The sequence below is a fragment of the Scatophagus argus genome, chromosome 15 (genome assembly GCF_020382885.2).
Source record: "Scatophagus argus isolate fScaArg1 chromosome 15, fScaArg1.pri, whole genome shotgun sequence".
NCBI classification, from domain to species: domain Eukaryota; kingdom Metazoa; phylum Chordata; class Actinopteri; family Scatophagidae; genus Scatophagus; species Scatophagus argus.
This window is the reverse complement of record NC_058507.1, coordinates 10313739-10333988: the sequence shown is the minus strand read 5'-3', so window position 1 is coordinate 10333988 and position 20250 is coordinate 10313739. Positions and strand designations below refer to the sequence as shown.

Genomic DNA, 20250 nt, shown 5'->3' with positions numbered 1-20250 from the left:
GGTAGGTGTGATATGATGTGTGAGAACTCACATCGGTCCACTTCCATCTTCAGAAATTTTTGGTGTACCTCAAGGTGTAATGCTGCTCTAATGGGTAAATATTAAAAGGAAATCATTTTATTATTGGCAGAAAACATGCAACTTGAACTTCAAGTCTATAGGCTAATTTGAAATATCTCTGTAGTGTTGCTGTATTCCTAATAAAAATTAAATTACTGACTCTCCCAAGCCTCGTTTGTAGAATCTGTCAAAGTCAATCATAAAAGAATATACAATAAACTGAAATGTGGCCAGCCAATTTGGGCCTTGGTTGAAAATTTTGTTGTTTTTTTTTTTTTTTACGTTATTACTTAAACTTGTTATACATCATGAACAAATTGATCAAATTGTTCAGTTTCAATGTCATTAGCTATTAGCTCCAGACTGCCACATAAAGGTTCATGTCTTTGTGCGTAATCAAGTAGGCTGTGGGGTCTTATCGAGCTATTAAAGAATAAAACTTAAGGTATGTTTGTTCCTGTTAAAGAAATCTCAGGAAAAATCCAAAGCCAACAGTCATACATATACTTTTACACCCAGATTTGAAAAGTTAAGGCATCACCAAAGTGAAGTTTGTGAGGTTTATTGATGCATTTAAAAGTATGTATGTATGTACAATAAATACCAGAATTCTGTAAATGTGGTTTGGCTAAGCCTCAGCCTCATTATGTCAGCCAAGAAATGTAACATCATTTATGTGGTTTTATTCATTTTGAACTTGAAATGTAGCTTGCAAAATGTCTTAAGTATGTGGGGAAAAACCACCTTCAAAGTCCAGTGTTTGCTCTGTGAAGTTTTTTCAAATCATACACAGTACTGTGCAAAAGTTTTAGGCAGGTGTGAAAAAAATGCTGTAAACTAAGAACGCTTTCAAAAATGAAAGTGTTAATAGTTTATTTACATCAATTAACAAAATTCAGTGAATGAACAGAAGAGAAATCAAATATCAATATTTGCTGTGACCTCCCTTGTCCTAGATACACTTGCACACAGTTTTTGAAGTAACTCGGCTGGTAAGTTGTTCCAAACATCTTGGAAGAACCAACCAAAGATCTTCTGTGGATGTTGGCTTCTGTTGACTGTATGTTTAGGATTGTTCTTCTGCTGCAGAATAAATTTGGTGCAAATCAATTTCTCAGCATTGAGGACACCATTAATCCTGACCAAATCTCCAACTCTGTTTGCAGAAAGGTTTCTGAAGAAGACTATAAACCTACAAAATCCTTGACTTTGTGCAATGAGAATTGATGCTAGTTTGAAGGCAAAGGGTAGAAACACCAAATACTGATTTGATTTAGACTTTTCTTTTGTTCTCTCACTTTGCATTTTGTAAATTGATAAAAATAAGCAAATATCATTTATATTTTTGACTGTATTCTTGGTTTACAGCATTTTATTCACACCTGCCTAAAACTTTTGCACAGTACTGTAGGTGCATACAACCTTTCAACTGAACACATAGTTATTAACTCGAGAGAGACACTGAAAAGTTTGAAATGCAAAAATTTATTGGCATTGTAAAAAGACACAGAAACAGAGTTCTAATGTATAAGCATTGCAAAGTAGGTGAAATAAGGCTATAAAAGTGCAGTAGAAAATAAATGCAGGGATTAAATTAAATTTTAGGGGTTAACTGTGTGCTCAGTCAGTCCACAGCAACAACATGGTCAATTTTTTTCTTGCAAACTGGCAGTGTAATTGTTAAACTTCAGCGATATTCATTAATTTCAATTTGCAGATCCTCGTTTTGATTAAAAAGCAGGTCCAACAAGTCCTTTGGCCTAAAGAGAGCACATCACAAGAGAAAAATCAGAGTGATTAAAATGTACAGAGGAAGAAGTATCAAAGAAAGTAGGCACAGAATATACAGGTTATCAAGAGTCTTCATTATGCAGAATGGCCCCTACCAGTGTTTCATTAATATACAACTGGATTATTGTTACTAATGCATCAGTATGTAAGTGGTCCAATGTTGTAGATGGTCGAAGCTGAGCTCATTTTAACTACTTAGTGCTGGCAAGTTTAATCAATAATTGTGCATCATATGTAATGTGTTGTGTATCTAAAAATCAAAATTTGAAAAGATATTATGACTGTCATAGAAGCATAAATTGGAAATATATTTATCTCTCAAGGGTTTTAGTAAGAGTTGCTCCATCATGAGTAATGCATATTGCAGAGGGATTTTGTGAAGATGTTTTAAGTCATATTGTGTGCTACATAGGGCTGGTGACTCACTTGCATGCTCCAGTGTTGACACAGATGGTCCTCACATCATCAGTAGTTGTGAGCTCCTCGACCAAGATGCTGAGGTGTGTCTTCACAAATTTGTGGCACATAGCTTTTAAGAGCCCCATTTGGTTGCAGATGGTCAGCAACTTTGATGACACAGCCTGTAAGGGTAAAATTTACATTAATGCTCCTTCCATGGTACTTTCTACAACCATTCTTTTCTTTTCTTTTACCTCTGCAGTAGTGTTAGGTCCGATGACTTTCTTCACCTTTTCCAAAGCCCATTTGCACGCCCAGCAAATACCTGGAAGCTGCAGATGAATATGAAATGTACTTTTAATACAAAAAAGAGATGAGTATAATATATAATACATTATGTGATGGGAAAAATGTTAAATAAGCAGCCCATTAACAATGGTTAATAAATGGTTTATAACACATTAAAATATAGTTGAAAGTACATTCACGGTACCCCATTACATTTCAGAAGAGATTATTGCACTTTTCTTCACAAAATTTTTCTGATGCATTCAGTTACTTTTAGATGAAGATTTTACACAGAGAAATATAGGCCTATATAACATAATAGGTGTTGTGGGATGGGAACCCCTATCCCTAGTAGTAAGCCTGTTTAAAGCAGCCACCTTACCTTGCCGGCCTCCACAGAGATTTCCAGAACCTCCTGATCATCAGTGCTGACCTTTATGTTTCTCCCCTGGACTATCCAGACTGTGTAGGAACAAAAAAGAAAATCTTTAAGTGTAAATTACACAAAGAATGTAATGTTAGATAATCAAAAACACTCACCAGAACATGTCACCAGAACACACACAAGGAGGACTGAGGAGGTTTTCATTGCTGGCAGTGAGTGGTGTTGGTGTGTGTGTCTGGTGACCTTTTATATACAGCAGAGATGAGGGTCTACGCAGATCAAAGTTCCCACTAACCCCCACAGACGAAAATTGAAACCGCAAAAGGCTTCTGGTCATACTGCAAAAACATGATGGTTTTGTGGCAACCACCATCACATTTTACATTCTTCACACAACCTACACATCACAGCATTCATCTATTCCAGGCACTGCACAGGAAATGGCAAGTTAGACCCACAGTGTCACAAAGCTTCACTTCACTCAGACAATTCTGCAAAAAATTTTCAAACTTCATTTTCAAATTGATGTAAACCTTGTCTTCAAACAGAATATGTGTTTACAGTGGTTTCTTCTCTATGAAAAGCATCCAAAATGCTGTTTTGGTATTTTGATGTATTTTTTATTTTTTTCTCGGTTGCCTTAAGATGTGAACACATTTTGAGCTTGAAGGTTAATTCCTAAAGGTGAGAGAATGTGCTTCTCGGAGCTCTGAGGCTGTAGTTGCACCTGTGCTTTGAGATACAGCTTACATACTTCCTGTGACAATGCTTACGCGCTGATGTTTAACATGCTAAAATGTGCTTACAAGCACTAAACACGAGGCAAAGCTGAGGCTAAGAGGAACGTATTTACTTGTTTGGTAATAAACCGAAGTATTGCTGGCAATCAAGCACCCTAATTACTGTATCACATACCCCTCTCTTCCTGTTTCCTGTCTCTTTCGACTGATATACTGCAAAAAATAAGTAAATATGCAAAAAAAATAAAAATAAAAAAGGGAACTGTAAAAGGAGCTATAGCATTAGACGAGCTAATGTTTGTGTGTTCAAGGATCACCAAGTTATTGCAATTCATCTGGAGAGAGATATGATTATCTGCACCAAATTTCATGGTAATGCAATGGCAGATATTTCACCCCAAATTTGAATCTCATGGTGGTTCTAGAGGAAAAGTCAGAAGAACACCAAAGTGAACAGCTTTTACTCTCTGGTAACTGTGATTGTCAATAAAAAATGTCAAGGCAATCCGTGCAATGGTCGTTGAGATCTTTGTCCTAATATTTCCATGGGGCCAATGGCCATCCTTGCTAGCTTAATTCAAGGTCCACCTATGATATTTCCCCTCAGAACTTTCAGCCACATTTCTTGGCATTATCAGCCAGAAGAAATCTAGTTAAAGGAGTTAAAGTTAACCAGAAGTTGAATACCATTTTTGTGTCTGTATGTGTGATTAGCTTAGCTTAGCATAAAGACTGCAAACACTGGGAAACAGCTATGTAACTTTCATGTGGAAAGAGAACTGATTGTTGATGTTTTGGGTTGGCTTCGGACTCCAGTCACTAAACTGAGATATTCTCAGTTCAGTGATTATTCAAGATCTTAGTCCAACATTGCTTTCCCAGCTTATTTTTAAGAAAACAAGTTGAATTTAAAAAATGCCTTTTGAAGTACAACCATTTCAGAACAACTTTATTGTGAAGTTAAAGGTTAGACCAAATATACCAAGGAACAGAAGCATTACAGGTAAACCTGAGTTCATACATAGATAGATAGATAGATACTTTACTGATCCTGAGGGAAATTCAAGTTTTTTGTTTTTTTCTTTGATAGATTGTGTGGTACAGACACAATATGTACCATCTGTAGACAGTATACCATCTGTTAACTCTTCTTGCAGAGTTTTATTTGGACACATATGTTTCTGGGAGATTCTTTCTTGGACAAGGCATCAATCAGTATGTCTTCGAAACTCTTGGTGATTACCTTGCAGACAGATTTGAAGATATTTTTTATTGACTTGCAGATCTTGTTCAGCTCATCTCGGATTTTTGCCTTCAAGTAAATACAAATGAATCACATTACAATTAGCCCTTGAAATGGGATCATTTCATTCATTAATGGTGTTCTTTGTCTGATTCAATATACAAACATCTGCAAATCATGCGAATAAATGTATATAGAACAATATATGCACTGTCTGATGTTGGCTATTTTGCTTTTTTTCCATGTGGACATCAGAATTACTCTCCTTTACAAAGAAAAAAGTATTAGGATTAACACATCCATGGCTGGATTTATAATTTATAGTCCCAAACTATCCCAAATATCCTTACATGGTAGCAGGGGGGTATTTTTGGATGCAATTGCAAAATCAAAGGAGTTTTAGAGTTAATCAGTGCAAAAGTGTTCAGTTTATCATTTATTTACACATCGTGTTTTCTCAGGACAACTATCGTACTTTTTCTCATTTGTGTTTGTAGATCATTAATACATCCATTTTTACAACTCTGAATTAATATTTTCACTGACTTACAGATATATATTGACTTTCAATAACAACCAAAAACCCTTTGTGTTTAAAAGGATGTTGAGTTTGTTACGGAAGCCTCCCTCCGGCTATGAATTTACTATATTATTTTACAACGTAGTTTGTAATCATTACCTTTGAATTGTCATTGCCCAGCTTCTTCTTTACTATGGGCACAATGTACTCACAGGCAGGACAGGAACCTGGAAATGCTCCCTGGTTTAATAAGAAATAAAATATGTTCTTCAAATAAAAATATCTGTTCATATGTTGATGAGTGAGTCATACACTTGCAAGTTGACAGAGCACGTCTAAATGAAGGGGGGAAAAGGACTTGAAATTCATCAGGTTGTGTGTGTGTCATTCTCTCACCTCCTCTGTATGGTGGTCTGCCCTTTCCTTTACATCATGTTTTAACTGGAGAGGAAAATCCTCCTCTGCATTTTGAATGTCCAGAGACATCTGTGACCTCACAACAGCTGAAAGACAAATATAAGTTAGAAAATAATTGAATTATTAGCAAAATTAGGTAAATAACAGTACTTACTTGCAGAGAGCAGAAGAAGAGCCAAACTGATGCCAGAACTCATGGTTGTTGGTTCACTGTTTCATCAGTGCTGTCTTCCCTCTGAGGTCTTTTATACTGTTTTACAGCTTCTGCTATTTGCTTTCAAATGCATCTATCAGCAACTTATTTACCACAAGTTCAGCACCTGCAAAAGTCAAATTCAGCAGTTTTAAAAAATATTTTATAAAACATGTAGCGATATTAAAATCTTTTTATGAAACATGCAGATATACTTTATTTTGTATCCTAATAAACCAGTTACAGAACCTTACAGAAAATATTTGTGTTGCTCTACAGACATCGCCATATGAATCAGCTCACATGTACTGATGACTGATGGAGCTTTCTAAAATCAAACGTGCACTATTTACGCTTCATTTTTCCTAAACTTCCAAACTGTGTGCGAATGCTGAGTAATAAGAACTTAAGTACATACCTGAAACTATAGATTTTTTATTTTTTTTTTAGATGAGAGGCCAAAAAAAGTTGAGACTGTGGATTTTTTTAATGTATTGTTCAGAATGCATCTGACGCAGAGAACAAATACATGGATGTATGCTGTGAGTCTGTGACTCTTGGAACATCCTCAGCTCCCTTTGACGGTTTAAGTCTTAAAAGTACATAGTTTCTATTCAACTGTATATTGAAAAGTATATTAGAAATCTGGAAAGTTAAGGTTTTGATTTGAGCTTATACACCAGGGAGACAAAATGACGTAATATTGCTGCAATTAAATAAATAAATAAAATAATGATAAATTACGGCCGACAAGTACAAACGCGCTGCGTATACAGAAACGAGCTGCAAATATTTCCACTTAGTGATATTTAGTTGCATAAATTTATATTTGTTTTAAACATACAGATATTTTTCTTTGTTTGAATGAACAAGCTACCGTAGCAATAGCCTGAAGTTGAACAGACTCTAAATATCTTTGAAGTGATACAGACGGTGTAAAAATGAGAAAATAATACAAGAGAAATTTAAAAAAAAAACTTTATTGAAAAGACATGAACAGCCTGCACACAGAAATTATAATCAGTGTTAAACTTTTGATATATCATTGGTATACTACGGTCCCTTTTATTATCACAGCCTGGCAGAAATATTTCATCTGCAGTGCCTGCAGATGGGGAGGTTTTCAAATGCAGAGTTTCACCACTTGACACACAGATTTTGGTTCTTTATCGTTGATGGCCTTCACCATTTTCCTTTTGATCTCTGGAGTGATATTCTGGCAAGCATCCCTCACCAAAACATCTTGATTGCAGATTTCTTCCAACAGCTTGTTAGCTAAATGAAACCATGTAAAATATTTTAGATATAAGAGTTTGTCCTGTGATTACTGGAAAGATAAAGGAAATGATTTTTATGTTCACCAATAGAGACAGTGTTCTGACTGAGTGGAGTGTTCACTGACATTTAATAATTTACAATAAATAAAACATATCCACAAAAAGTGCAATAATCCTAATGCTGTTCTACAACTTCATTTTTGGTTGCTGCATCTAAATCAAAGGACTGATAATGATTGTTTGCAGCTCTTTGAGTGGTTAAGGAACCTGATGCAGATAATGCTCATGCTTAAGCTGTCATAAGGCTTTGAATATATTACACATTGTAATACTACACCATATTTTGTATCAGTTACCTTAGAGCCTTTACCAATCTCCTCCTTTACTTTGGAGACAAGAATCTTACAGCTGTCACAGGTTTTATTCCCATTTCCATCTTGGAATATCTGATACAAAACAAATTTGGTAAAATGATTGAAAGTTTCGGCAGTTACAAAAACACCCCAGGTTCTATGTGTATCATTGTATCTCACCTCCTCTGCACGATGGCCTCCTCTCTCCTGTTTCAGCTGGAATGTAAAATCCTCCTCCTCTTCACTTTGGTCCCCAAGAGACTGGGCAATAGCTGAAAAAATATGCACTCTAAGTTTTCTTTTATTATCAAGAATATGATTGAAATAATGTCACAGTCTTACTTGTGGAGAGCAGTAGAAAGCAATGCTGAAGAAGACCTACACATATCAGCACTTTATTTACAACAGAATATCTCCTGCAAAAGTCAAACACTGCCTTTTTGTAATATTCAACCAAATACATGATATTAAAAACAAGTTTTTAAAAGAGATAATTATACAGTGCCTATTAAAAGTATTCACTCCCTTGGATGTTTTCCCGTTTTATTGCTTTTACCAACCACCAACAATTTCCCAAAGTCTAGCCTATCTGTAAAGCAACCCCCTTGGTCTGTTTTCATGATGTCAACTTTCAGGAATTTGAAACTTGTATCAGAGAATTACTGTGGCTTACAAAAGTATTCATGCCCCTGGAACACATTTTGTCACATCACAACCACAAACATAAATAAATTTTATGTGAAAGGTCAACACAAGAGTATGAAAACTTCTGCAAGCCACTGTAGTTACTTACACACACACACACACACACACACACACCCACATACAAACTCACCCACACACACTATGGCTGTATTTATGTTATAAACAAACAAAAATGTATTATTAAATTAATTAAATTAAACAGGAGCTAATTTTTGCCAAAAGTTTCATGCATTTAATTGTGGTAATTGTGATCACGTGGCGGTGGAAAACTCAATGGAAAACTGTGCTGTGATCATATTGCACTGTCACTACATTTATTACTATCATTACTGAAATACCGCCTGATGCGTGACAAAAGCCTCATGTCAAGCATTAACCCTTTCCACTAACACACTGATGAAGCATAAATTCAGCTATCTCTGCCTAAAAAAACATGATGACTGGGCAAATTTGCCCAACCTTTGCCTTACCGCAACTGTGGAGCAGGTTTATATGTGTTACTGCTTGAGCACATACACTAATGTCCTTTGAACAATTCTTGTTTCACTAAGGGAGAGGGTAACAACAGTGCAAAGTAATCACAAGATGCTTGAACACTTTCTCTAAAGCTAATAAGCCATTGGAAGAAATCTGCAATCAAGATGTCCAAAGCCACATCATAATAATTAAAGTTTAAGAAGGTACCTGGACTCTGTAATGTTTGTCTCAATGTTTGTGTGACTTACTGTGTTTTGTCCGGGTGTGCATCAGCTCTGGCTGCTCAGGCAAAGTCAGTGTGAACATTGCTGATTCACAGACATTTTAGGAAGTGGTTTTTTGTTTCTTGGTGGTAGCTTGTAGTCTATGCTTCACATCTACTGAAACCACATTTACCACTCACAGCTCATTTTGAGATAGTAAAAATGACACTAACATGTCATATCAGCAAAATGACAGAGCATGTGTGCTGTTTTATTTTAATGGAAATATCTGCTAGAATGCCCACATGTTCCCTTTAAAGCATATCTTTAAAAAGTGTTAATAATCTGATCAGTTCTCTCTTTTCAAATATGTTTATATAGAGAGATGCAGCCCCAAACTTCATAGAGGGAAATAAAAATAGCAGATAAAAATGTAAAAACATAAATGAACAGTAAATCGAATCTTAAGAATTACAACAATACTACATAAAATGTGAGATTCTGACTTTCTGCATTTATTAATTTGTTTTTGGCCTCTTGGGGACAGCACAACAGGCTGTCAACAGACTGTTAACATATTATCTTAACATGCAGTGCATCCAGAAAGTATTCACACTGCTTTGCTTTTTCCACATTTTGTTATGTTACAGTCTCATTCCAAAATGGATTAAAGTAAATTTCTCCCTCAAAATACTTCATAATGACAAAGTGAAAAAAGTTTGCTTGAATTTTTTTTTTGCAAAGTTATTATAAATGAAAAAAAAATGTAAGATGTACCTAAGTATTGTCACCCTTTGTAATGACACACACAAAATTGAGCTCAGGTGCCTCCTGTTTCCACTGATCAGAGGTTTCTACAACTTGAGCTGAGTCCACCTGTGGTAAGTTCAGTTGATTGGGCACACACCAGTTTATATAAGCCCTCACAGTTGTCAGTGCATGTCAGAGCACAAACTAAGCCATGAAGTCAAAGGAATTGTGTGTAGACCTCTGAGACAGGATTGTGTTGAGGCACAGATCTGGGGAAGGGTACAGAAAGATTTCTGCTGCATTAAAGGTCCCAAAAAGCACAATGGCCTCCATAATCCATAAGTGGAAAAAGTCTGGAACCACCAGGACTCTTCCTAGAGCTGGCTGCCCAACTAAACTGAGTGATCAGGGTAGAAGGGTCTTAGTCAGGGAGGTGGCCAAAAACCCAGTGAATACTTTCCGGATGCACTGTACAATCAGTTATGTCAGAGCATCTCCAAAACTGCAGCTCTTGTAGTCTGTAGTGGTCAGAACCTACCAAGAGTGGGCCAAAGAGGGAAAACTGGTGAACCGGTGACGGTCATGGGCAGCCACAGTTCACTGATGCGAGTGGGGAGCAAAGGTTGGCCAGTATTGTCCGATCCCATAAACGAGCTGCTGTAAATTATTTGTGCAGCACATTGCAGTTTGTTGCATATGAGCTGCATTGCTGCAAACCGGTCAGGGTCCCCATGCTGACCTGTGTCCATCACCAAAAGAGTCTACAGTAGGCACGTGAGCATCAGAACTGGACCACAGAGCAATGGAAGAAGGTGGCCCGGGCTGATGAATCATGTTTTTTTCCCCCATTGTGTGGATGGCTGGGTGTTTGCACGTTGCTTACCTGGGGAAGACATGGCACCAGGATGACCTATGGGAAGGAAGCAAGGCAGTCATAGTCACTGTGTCAGTGACCAAGTGTTGTTACTGTAATAAAACAGCAGGCGGTGCCAGAGTCACGTATCTGAGGCCTGCGGGTGTCTTGCTGCTATGGCCTGATTTATGTAGATCAGCTCCACCTCCAGTAGCTGCTTAATAGAGCTGCTAAACCCCATGAGTGTGCAGAGAAACAATATCTCTCATGCTGGTCTGCAGTGTGTGCAGATTGTCTAATCAGATGGTCAGGTAGATCAAATTCCTTTTGTTGTTGCTGGCATGCAAGTGCAGATTTAAATCTCAAATAGAGTAATATTTTGGTTGATATTATTGTTTCTTCTTTTTTGGGGGGATTACTTTTAAGCAAATTACAGCATCTCATTTTGAATTTCCAGGTTTTATTTGACTGTTAATTTAGCATGAAGAGTGACTGACATATAAGCTGAAAACTGTGGAGGCATCTCTGTGCTTTACAGCAAAATGTTTTGCTGGAAAGCTTGCTTGCTTCACCCAGTTTGATTGTCTACCACTTTCTTGCTCTGAAAATGGATTTGGTTCTTTATTTGCTCTGAATAACTGTGTCACAATTCAGTAGTTTTTACTGGAAACTAAATCACATCACAATGTGCATAATTGCATCATTTTTCGGGGGGGTGAGCAGGGTGGCACTTGAGTGAATGATGAGTTTATTAATTAATGAGCACAAGCAGCAGGAGAACCATTACAGGCTGCAGAATCGGCTACAGTCAGGATGGGGTGAAATATTAGGTTAAGGTTTTTGTTTATTGTTATTATTTGAGATAACTATGTGTCACAGGAAGAAGAAAAGACACGAGACGCCACCGTGTTGTCATCATAACAACGTAACACTTTTCCTTCTTGTGATAAAGAAGAAATTTTAATCTTTCATGTACAGTATATACAATATAGAATTCTTGGATATTCAATAAAGCCAAGTTTCAGTGCAGAACAACCTTTGAGAGATATACTATATCTACTTTGATGCAACACCTTTCCATAAATGCACATGACAAGAATCTGAACGAGATGCTCTTCAGAAACGAAGAAAACCACACGAGAGTGATCACATTTAAAGTTAACATGCTAACTAGAAATGTATCATTTTCGCAGGCGCCATCATGTGTTCACATCCCCAGCAGATCACATTTGCTCTGACCATCAAATCGTTAATGTCCTGATTATATTGCAGCTGTACCTTCTCATTCACTTCTGTTTTATAGTGACAAAGTCATGAAATCTTTTAATGAAAACAACTGAAAAGAGAGAAAATTTAACTGATTAATAGATCAACAAAAAACTTTTCCAGCCTTAAAAGATAAACCTAACAGATTCTGCAACATGGAGACAATGCAAAATGTTAAACATGGTAAATAACAAGTTTTTTGTCCATTGAAACATGTATTTTAATAGTTATTGACTCTAATACTGTGTATTAATGTCATCATCAAGTAAAATCCTGGTTAGTAATGAGCAAGACACTTAATAAACCTCAGGAGTGTGATGGTGATATTCCTGGAGGACCACTGAGAATTTCTTAAGTCTTTGATTGTGTCAAACTCCTCTGAAAATACTCGCCCACATCTCTTTGTTGTATCCACTTTTTCTCACCTGTTTCATCACGGGACTGTAACTGTACGCCAGAGGTTATACAGAAGGATATTAAGGGAGATTTGAGGCTTCAAAGAAAGTAAATGTCCTTATTATATCATATGTGTTGTTTTCTCTCGCCTTCTGAAATTAGGAATTTTGTCATCCAAAATAATCAGACACTTCAGAGTTTGTTGCTGACTACTTTGCTTTAAAAGCTCACCATTTGCTGGGAAGATAATGTAAAAGCATGAGAAACTAAACTATGACACTGTATGTACTGAAACCTAGAAAAATGATAACTGTAGTAAGTGTTTGTTTTATTTTCTTTGGCTTAAACAACCAGCCGCCAGTTCCACTTTCAAAAAATAAACAGCTCAGTGCAAAATAAAACTAAAAGGGGGAAAAAAAGACATACACATGAAATCCAGTGAAACAGAGATCTCTTGTCTCCCTGTGAAGCGAGTGAGGACAGTACAGAGACTCTGACCTGCAACAAAGTGGAGTCCTCATTGACAAAACGACCATCACTTTAAGTCCAAACTCCAATTTTCTGATGAGGTGAACTCCCTCACTGGTTTCTCGTGGCCATTCCCTCTTCTGACCTCCAGGTGGCTGATCTCCTCCCCCCCCTCCCCCTCCAGCTCTCTTCACTTCTCTGAGTATTTGTCTCAGATGATTTCCAGGACATCACAGGGCACAAAGCCTCTCTTCTTTCCACTCGCCACTCTGATGAAGCCACTGCGTTCGCCCTCACTGCTCACACAGATCTGAGGGAAAAGAGGAATGGCATTTTAATGTGAAAACAACTAAGAACAGAAAGTGCAGTTAATGAGTGCAGTCAAACACAGTCAACCAACACCTGACCAAATATTTTAATACATCTAAGTAATTGATGGTAGGGCACAATATATTCATTCATGTGAAGTCTATAAACAGAATTTAATGCTGAAATGTCACAGTTATGCTTAGTAAATATAGCATAACTAGGGCACCACTTTTTCCATTAAACATACACTTTAAAGCCAAAGGTATATGGACACCACTGTTGACATACATTTGACATTATACTTTTTGGTTTGGGCTGGTTATCGTCATTTAGGTTAGGCCCTAATTCCAAATTTGAATGATAAATTGGATTTTTTTTATATATAATACACAGCAGAGGAGCAGACAGGTACAATGTCTTGGACAACCAAGACTTTTCAGAAAATCCCAGGCAGTTGATCCAAACCCATTTCAAGTATTTACTTTGGTTACCTGTCAGCTTTCATACTTCCATACATCTTAATTTTGTACCACTTAAGTCATTAGAAAAGTTTGGCATGTATGCCCCATGAAGGCCCCAGGTGTCCTCCAGCATAAGCCTTTTACATGTTCTCAATTACAGTGCAAAACATTTCTATTTTTTATGTCCCTTTTATGCCAAATAACTTGACTAAAAGAAGTTACATATACGTTGAAAGTTTGTTTTTTTTCTGAAAATGGTCCTCTGGTATTAGCGGTATGAGTGTTGAGAATTACTTTATTTACTATCATTACCTTTTAGGGTGACACTGTAGTGGCAATTAGCACTATTAATGATGCTGCTATGATTATGAGATGAGTACTGAGATCCTCACTTGATAATTGTGGTTAAAATTTACCTTCAGTGAGAAGACATGTGGGGACATTTTTGTGGATAAATGAGTCACTTTTTCATCAGACTTTTCTTTCTTTTCAACTCCTAACTCACTCATTGACCCTGATAATGGACCAGAACTCACTGTGTTTGCAAGTTTGCTCTGAGTATTCTACAACATCTTCCCCTGGGTTTGTGTGACTGGAAAAGAGAGGCAGCAGGTCATAGAGTCATCATGTATTCGGTGGTTTCACCTCCACTGGGGGTTGCTTGCTTTAAGCCTTCTCCAAGTCCCGACATGCCCTGGAAAGCATCGTGGGAAAAAAGGGGGCTTGATCTAAGTACAGTCATTATACCAAAATGCTAATTTTATGGTAACTCTTGAGAGGGCTCCTCTGTTGGCCAACTCCAGTCGAGCTTTTCAGTGAATATGCGAGGGAAGAGTCACTGGAGGTAAGAGGCGACATGGGAGCTGCAGGAGGGTAATAAGATGGCTAAAGAGCTGCTGGATAATGTGAATCTGATGTGCTCTAATGACTGGGGTGTGATCATGAATTAGACACAGGTGTAATGTGGAAATTTTAATGTTCTTGATAAAGGTCATTACTTCCCCAACTCATGATGATGATGATGTTCATGGGATTAATCCTGCTAATGTTTGGTCTAAATGAATCCTTCATGTGTTTTGTCTTTGCGGCACCAAAGGCAGGCAATTGACCCCTAGAACACGGATACCACTACTTCCAGTTTTTTTGCCTCCAAAAAGTCACTAATCAGAAAATTAGCTTTGTTATTACCTTGGCTGACACCTTGACATTATCAGGGTCACGACAAGGTGTGCTCAGGAATACCTCTGCAATGAGCACCAAGACATGTACTAACACACATTTGTGTCATTACAGTTATTGGAAATATGCCATAATCACATACATTCTACCCATATTGGCTTTAATTTGCTTGTTTAGTGGGTAGCATTCTGCTGCTTGCATTTTGAATTTCCACAACTGAAGAATGTGCTGACACATCCACTGCCCAAATCAGCTCGCTCAATACCTGTCCTTCCTTCAGGGTGATCTGGCCTTGTTCCTTACAGCCGATGAATGTCCTGTTACACCTGTACACTCGGTCCCCAGCCCGCACCAGATGAGCAAAGGCTGCTGGGAAGAAACCAATCCTGTCATCAATAACACCCTGAAAAAAAAAATCATCAAACATGAAAACAGCTGACACATGGAAGGGCTGCACAGTACATAAGAGGATTACAAACATGTATGCATAAATGACTCTAAAATCATTGAAAAAAACAGCCGGGTGTCTGCTGGTTACAGTACATACTACCTGTATGAAGTTTCATGTTAGGCCATACCACTTTGTATTCCCGTTATGTAGAAAAAGAAAAGATACACCGTCTATGTGTTTACATATAGTACATATACATTTTATGCAGGTGTAACTAATGTAACACTAAAGTCTCGTGACTTGTTACGGTATCTTGTTCAAAGAACAAAGAGGACAGATGTCTCTGTTTGTCTACAGCCTGTAGAGAACAACAACAGTCTTAAAATGCGTGATGAGTTTCTTCATGGTCTGGTGGCAGTCGGCTGCCTCTATACAGTCACGTTTTGGCCCTTTTGTCTCCCCAATTTATCTGTCATGCATTTGTGTCCTGAGGCGGCCTGTTGTCTTGCTCCTATAATTCACAGCTTGACTTCCTCTAATTTATCAGTCCATTTCTTACATGAGTATTTTATAGGCTTTGTGGAAAACACACATTACATGTAAACTTTACCAAAGAAAAATTACAAATCTTTGAGATTAGCACCTTGGAAATGTTGATTAAAAATGAAAAAAGGTTTACATGCCACATGTTACTACTTAGGTGTACTACGATAGTTTTGTACCTACCTTCCACCAGTCATCATTGGAGTCATCAGCCAATAAGATTCTGTCTCCGGCTCTGAAAGAAACAAAACAAAGGAAAAAGAAAATCTTTTCATCTTAGTTATATGCCCTTTTTGACCCCCTGTTTGTGGTTATTTAAACACAGTATTGAGGAATATACAGTCTTTCTCATCTGAACAGCAAATGCGAATTGTCCAGGGATAGCTTAGCTAGGAAATAGAGGCCTGTCAGCATCTATCATTTTCCAAGCAACATGAGACCACGCCCATTTTTGGATGCAATCAGCTACGTTCTCAACTAAACCTTAGGCCGGAAAATTGTCAAAACTTTTAGTTTTCAGCTCCATATATAAAGATGGATGACATGTCTCTGCTTCCTTCCACTTTACAAAATGCAGTCAAAATATCCCAGATACGAGTGCTGCCAAGTGAAGTCATTTGTAGCTACAGTCTGCGCAGAAGTGACTGGGCAGTGAATCTGCTAACGTAGAGGGATTTATTAATTGTACAGGAGCCAACCACCAGGGGGCGGTTAAAATGTTTTGGCTTCACTTTTTGTAAGCTATGGTCGTCCATCTTTATATGCACTCAATAATCTGTTCTAATGTAAGCTGAAAACATTAGCACGTATGCTGGTACGAGCTATTTGGATTTTTTTCCATTTTAAATGAGATTGGATGCATTTTAATCCTGTTTGCTGTAAGTAATTCTTCTTTATCCGGGAAACACATGAATCATTTTACCCGCATCACCACATGGGCCATAATTACTAGCATCTGCTCTAAGCCGTTGGCTAAATTTGACCAATAAAAATCAAAAGCACCAGCACCGTTGAGCCAAATGTTGGTTTACGCAATTTCCCTTTTTCTTCCTCTTGTGGTTCAGTTACAGCACTGGCTGTCCTTTGCTTGGTAATACTCCTCATGATTCAGAAAACACTGTTTATTGTAGGTAAGAAACTGCACAGCACCCAACCTCGTAAAATCTTTGAAGGTGACGAAAACACAATAAACGCACGTAGTTCCACATGTACATCATCCATTAAAAACAAAAAAACACTGGGTTTTCCGAGTATTTTAAAAATGCAGAACTCATCATCATTACAATCAACACATACTCGAAGGTAATCATGTAATCAGAACGTGTGGCAGCAACTGAAACTAATCACAAACCTGATTTTCTCACTTAAAATGAAAATGAAAATTGAACCTTTTGATTAAAGATTCCATTTCCCCCTCATTTTTGTTTTATGTGTTAGCATTTGATATATTGATTACTGTCTGCAGTGAAACTCAGAGGAGAAAACATTGATGTTGACTTTCAACACAGAGGAAATGTGAAACAAAGCTTGGTGAACTTTGTACTATGGCAGGTGGACAGGGAGCCATAGATAAAAAGTCAATGAATTTTAAATTAAGCCTGGCGATTGAAGTTTTTCTCTATCTGAAAATGAAATGAAGGTCCCATTAGTGTGTGTGTGTGTAAGTGAGAAAGAGGGAGAGAACAAGTGCATCCTCATATCTCCTCAAATCCTCGCAGGATTTCTGTGAGAACCAGCAAATGGGTACTTAGGCTGAAGGACTGCTCATGATGAATGCTCTCTTTCCTGAGGGTCTGTTTCAAAGTATGTTGCAGATGATGCCCTATCAATCACGATTAAGGCATAGGATCTGGAAAATCTGTAGCCCAAGTTTGAGATAGCATTGGATGTAATAAGACAGGCTAGACATGTGAGGCTGTGTCTACTCTGGACGCCTTTGAGTTGTGGTTCTGGCCATCTGACAAACTGAAATCCAATATTTAGTGTCTTTTAACTCTGTTTTTGGTCTCTACCAACTCCTGAGGGAACTATCAGGCTTTTTAGCTAAATGATCTCTGTTTTCCAGCTAGTTGCTAACTGTGTCTGCGTACTGTTTGATGCGGAGCAGGTGTACAGTGGGCATTTAGAGATTTTTTTACAGACCAATTAGGTGAAACTCACTATAAAACTATGTAAATTTGAAAGACACTGGAAATTCAGTTGATAATTCTGTGTACTATAAGCAACACTTTCAACATGTCACATTGTCATTTGATATGATGAAAAATATTGATAATAGCCTCTTCAATGGTACATGTTACATGAACATGAAAATACATGGGGGCAAAGTGCAAAATAACAAGTTACATACTTAATAACAAATATACAAAACCAATGGAATCTGAAAAGGGACATGGGGAAAAAGCTATAGGCTGAAAAAACCTTTGGAGAAACTCGCTAAAGTACATCTTTTTTTTCAACTTTCTCAACCACTCCCCATGACCCTTCCTGAGCTCTGTAAAACACACATTCTTTGAGAATCAAAATTGATTCAAAGAAGAATAAAAATACAGCTACACAGCTCTCAACTTAAAATGCTTAAGCAAGGTGTTTCCTATGAAATGCCAAAGTTATACACCAGGTTTGATATCATTAATTAGTTCAGCAATTAACTAATTACATTCAATGTGATTGAATGTAAAGAACAGTCCATCTACATGTAGAGTGCATGAAATATATACTAATGCAAATGCAGCATTCAATCAGAGCTTTCATCGGTTTGCTTGAAAAGCTATGTCCATATTTTTAACTGAAAAGGTAATTATGTACAAATTGAACATCTCACCATTTTAACCAAAATAAAATGATTTCTTTCTTTTTCTGAGAGTGAGCCTGACTGATATTAATTGGTCATAGCGGCAGCTTACACACAGGTACTATTAATGAGGCCACTCCAGAGAAATAAATCTTTTAGGAATATTACCCAAAATGCAGAAGCTAATTAGTTCCTTTTGTAAATCTGTTCTTTTATATTTTGATACGCAGTTCTTTGAATACATTGATTATATAAGATAAAAGAAGGAAACAGGGACACACTAATTTACAGACAAATGAATTTCCTGGTGTGAAAAAGCTGACGCATATTGACAAGGAGCAGACAGGTCTTCACCAGCAAGACACTGTCACATGTCAATATATCAAACACCCTGTGTACATGTGTCCTTTATGTGTTTGAGAATGTGTGCCTTAATCTAGGAGTACTGTAACACTGTGTGTTACTGTGTTAAGCTGTTGAGCTTAATACGATGAGCTGACTGTGAGACATTCTCTCTTGTATCTCCAGTGTTGGATAGCAGTTAATAAATGGCTAATGAGAGAGGAGTCCTGTCTAATTTATTACACAACGCAAGAAAGAAAGAAGATAGAGAGTCCACACCTGCAACACTCAGCAGGTGAACTTTCGGGAATAATACGCCTGTGCGAATTAATGAGCACTAGATTCAATCTATCTTGAATGTTGAGGAGGATTACATCAAATTTCACAGTGAAGTTGAATCGCGGTTACAGAAAAAATTTAATTTCACCTTGTTTTTGTTTACTTTGCTTTCTCTTCAGAACATTTTTAACAGCACAAACACATATCAAAAGAAATCTCCATGAGCATTTCAGAGTTAATCAGGCAGCTACCGTGTCCCCAGACAGCTGGGTAATGGCAGTGAGTGTTGTAGTGGGATTTCTTGATAAGAGAGATGCGTGTTGTAATGACGTGTAAACTGACCTCATCTCCAGGTCATGGCTCTCTTGGGGAGAGAAGTTGTGCAAGGCCACGTAGGTGTTGAGCTTCAGGACGTCTCTCTGTAGCTGGCTCTGCTCCAACTAGACACCAAACACACACAGTAGTACATGAACACACACATTTGGTTCTCAGTAAGGAAAAATGAAAATGTGGCTGACAAAACTCAAGGACACACAAATACAAAACAACGCCATATTCTCTATTGTCATTTTTTCTCACAGTCGTATCTGAAAATAGTCTTTTTTGGCATTCACATAGGCATGAGAAGCCCTTGTTTACAGTACACTGATAGACCGCGGAGACGCTTAAGTTGTTCTGCAATCTGTTCCTTCTAATCCGCCGTCAACATGAGTGGGAGAAGCAGTATAAGGCTTTCATGAAGGCTCATGAAGTTAAAACAGGACACGGCTGTGGGTGGAGAGGAAGTTGTTGGGGAAGTGTTAGCACAATTAGCAAGGAAATGCGCCACCATTCTGGCGCTGTTCACACCTGCTCAGAAAAGCGGTGGGCGTTTTCTTGTTTCACCACCAGTACCTTGAGTCTGAATCCTGCCTGCTGTGTCCCTGAAATCACTCCAAATGGTTCTTCCTGTTCCTGCATAATGCCCGGTGGGGTTTTTTGATAAAAGATACAAGAATGGCTTTTTAAGAGACACTAATGTCTGTTTTTGCAAGAGAGCAGGAGAATTTGCCATCTTTGTGGCACTGTATAGTAATGAAGACAAGTGTTTCTCATCTTCTGTGGCTCCCCGAACGTCACCCATATGGAATGGCAATATAGCTGATGTACGAGCTGAGTTACCTGTAGC

At 37.7% G+C, this 20250-nt stretch overlaps 3 protein-coding genes across 8 annotated transcripts in view; all 3 read right to left on the bottom strand.

Moving 5' to 3' along the window:
- Positions 1-1529: 1529 nt before the first annotated feature.
- LOC124071985 (antimicrobial peptide NK-lysin-like) lies at positions 1530-3262 on the bottom strand. The gene is made up of 5 exons (XM_046413098.1): positions 3079-3262; positions 2921-3000; positions 2505-2582; positions 2278-2432; positions 1530-1820 (listed from the first exon to the last, which is right to left on the bottom strand). The coding sequence occupies exons 1-5, from the start codon at positions 3125-3127 to the stop codon at positions 1748-1750; spliced, it is 435 nt and encodes a 144-aa protein (XP_046269054.1). The 5' UTR covers positions 3128-3262; the 3' UTR covers positions 1530-1747.
- A 1321-nt stretch (positions 3263-4583) lies between these two features.
- On the bottom strand, positions 4584-6131 carry LOC124072057 (prosaposin-like). The gene is made up of 4 exons (XM_046413192.1): positions 5998-6131; positions 5823-5929; positions 5586-5666; positions 4584-4975 (listed from the first exon to the last, which is right to left on the bottom strand). The coding sequence occupies exons 1-4, from the start codon at positions 6038-6040 to the stop codon at positions 4805-4807; spliced, it is 402 nt and encodes a 133-aa protein (XP_046269148.1). The 5' UTR covers positions 6041-6131; the 3' UTR covers positions 4584-4804.
- A 5428-nt stretch (positions 6132-11559) lies between these two features.
- The window catches only part of stac (SH3 and cysteine rich domain), a 28831-nt gene continuing 20140 nt past the window's right edge, over positions 11560-20250 (bottom strand). For 2 of the 6 annotated variants that reach the window (XM_046413632.1, XM_046413633.1), the window contains 4 exons: positions 19425-19522; positions 15851-15902; positions 14999-15136; positions 11560-13094 (listed from right to left, as the gene is read on the bottom strand). In XM_046413632.1, coding sequence (XP_046269588.1) covers positions 12996-13094; positions 14999-15136; positions 15851-15902; positions 19425-19522 — 387 coding nt within the window. In that variant the 3' untranslated portion in view covers positions 11560-12995. Of the gene's footprint in view, positions 13095-14090; positions 14249-14998; positions 15137-15850; positions 15903-19424; positions 19523-20250 lie in introns of those variants that run through there. The other 4 variants (XR_006845475.1, XM_046413634.1, XM_046413636.1 and 1 more) reach the window with 4 other exon arrangements.

Excerpts from the sequence above, each read along its gene's own strand:
- LOC124071985 (XM_046413098.1), bottom strand. The coding sequence starts at position 3,127 with ATGAAAACCTCCTCAGTCCTCCTTGTGTGTGTTCTGGTGACATGTTCT. Across the intron at positions 2,433-2,504 it reads GACCTAACACTACTGCAGAG|GCTGTGTCATCAAAGTTGCT; the intron begins GTAAAAGAAAAG and ends TTACCCTTACAG. Across the intron at positions 1,821-2,277 it reads GTCAACACTGGAGCATGCAA|GCCAAAGGACTTGTTGGACC; the intron begins GTGAGTCACCAG and ends TGCTCTCTTTAG.
- LOC124072057 (XM_046413192.1), bottom strand. The coding sequence starts at position 6,040 with ATGAGTTCTGGCATCAGTTTGGCTCTTCTTCTGCTCTCTGCAA. Across the intron at positions 5,930-5,997 it reads TCTTCTTCTGCTCTCTGCAA|CTGTTGTGAGGTCACAGATG; the intron begins GTAAGTACTGTT and ends TTTGTCTTTCAG. Across the intron at positions 4,976-5,585 it reads TGGGCAATGACAATTCAAAG|GCAAAAATCCGAGATGAGCT; the intron begins GTAATGATTACA and ends ATTTACTTGAAG.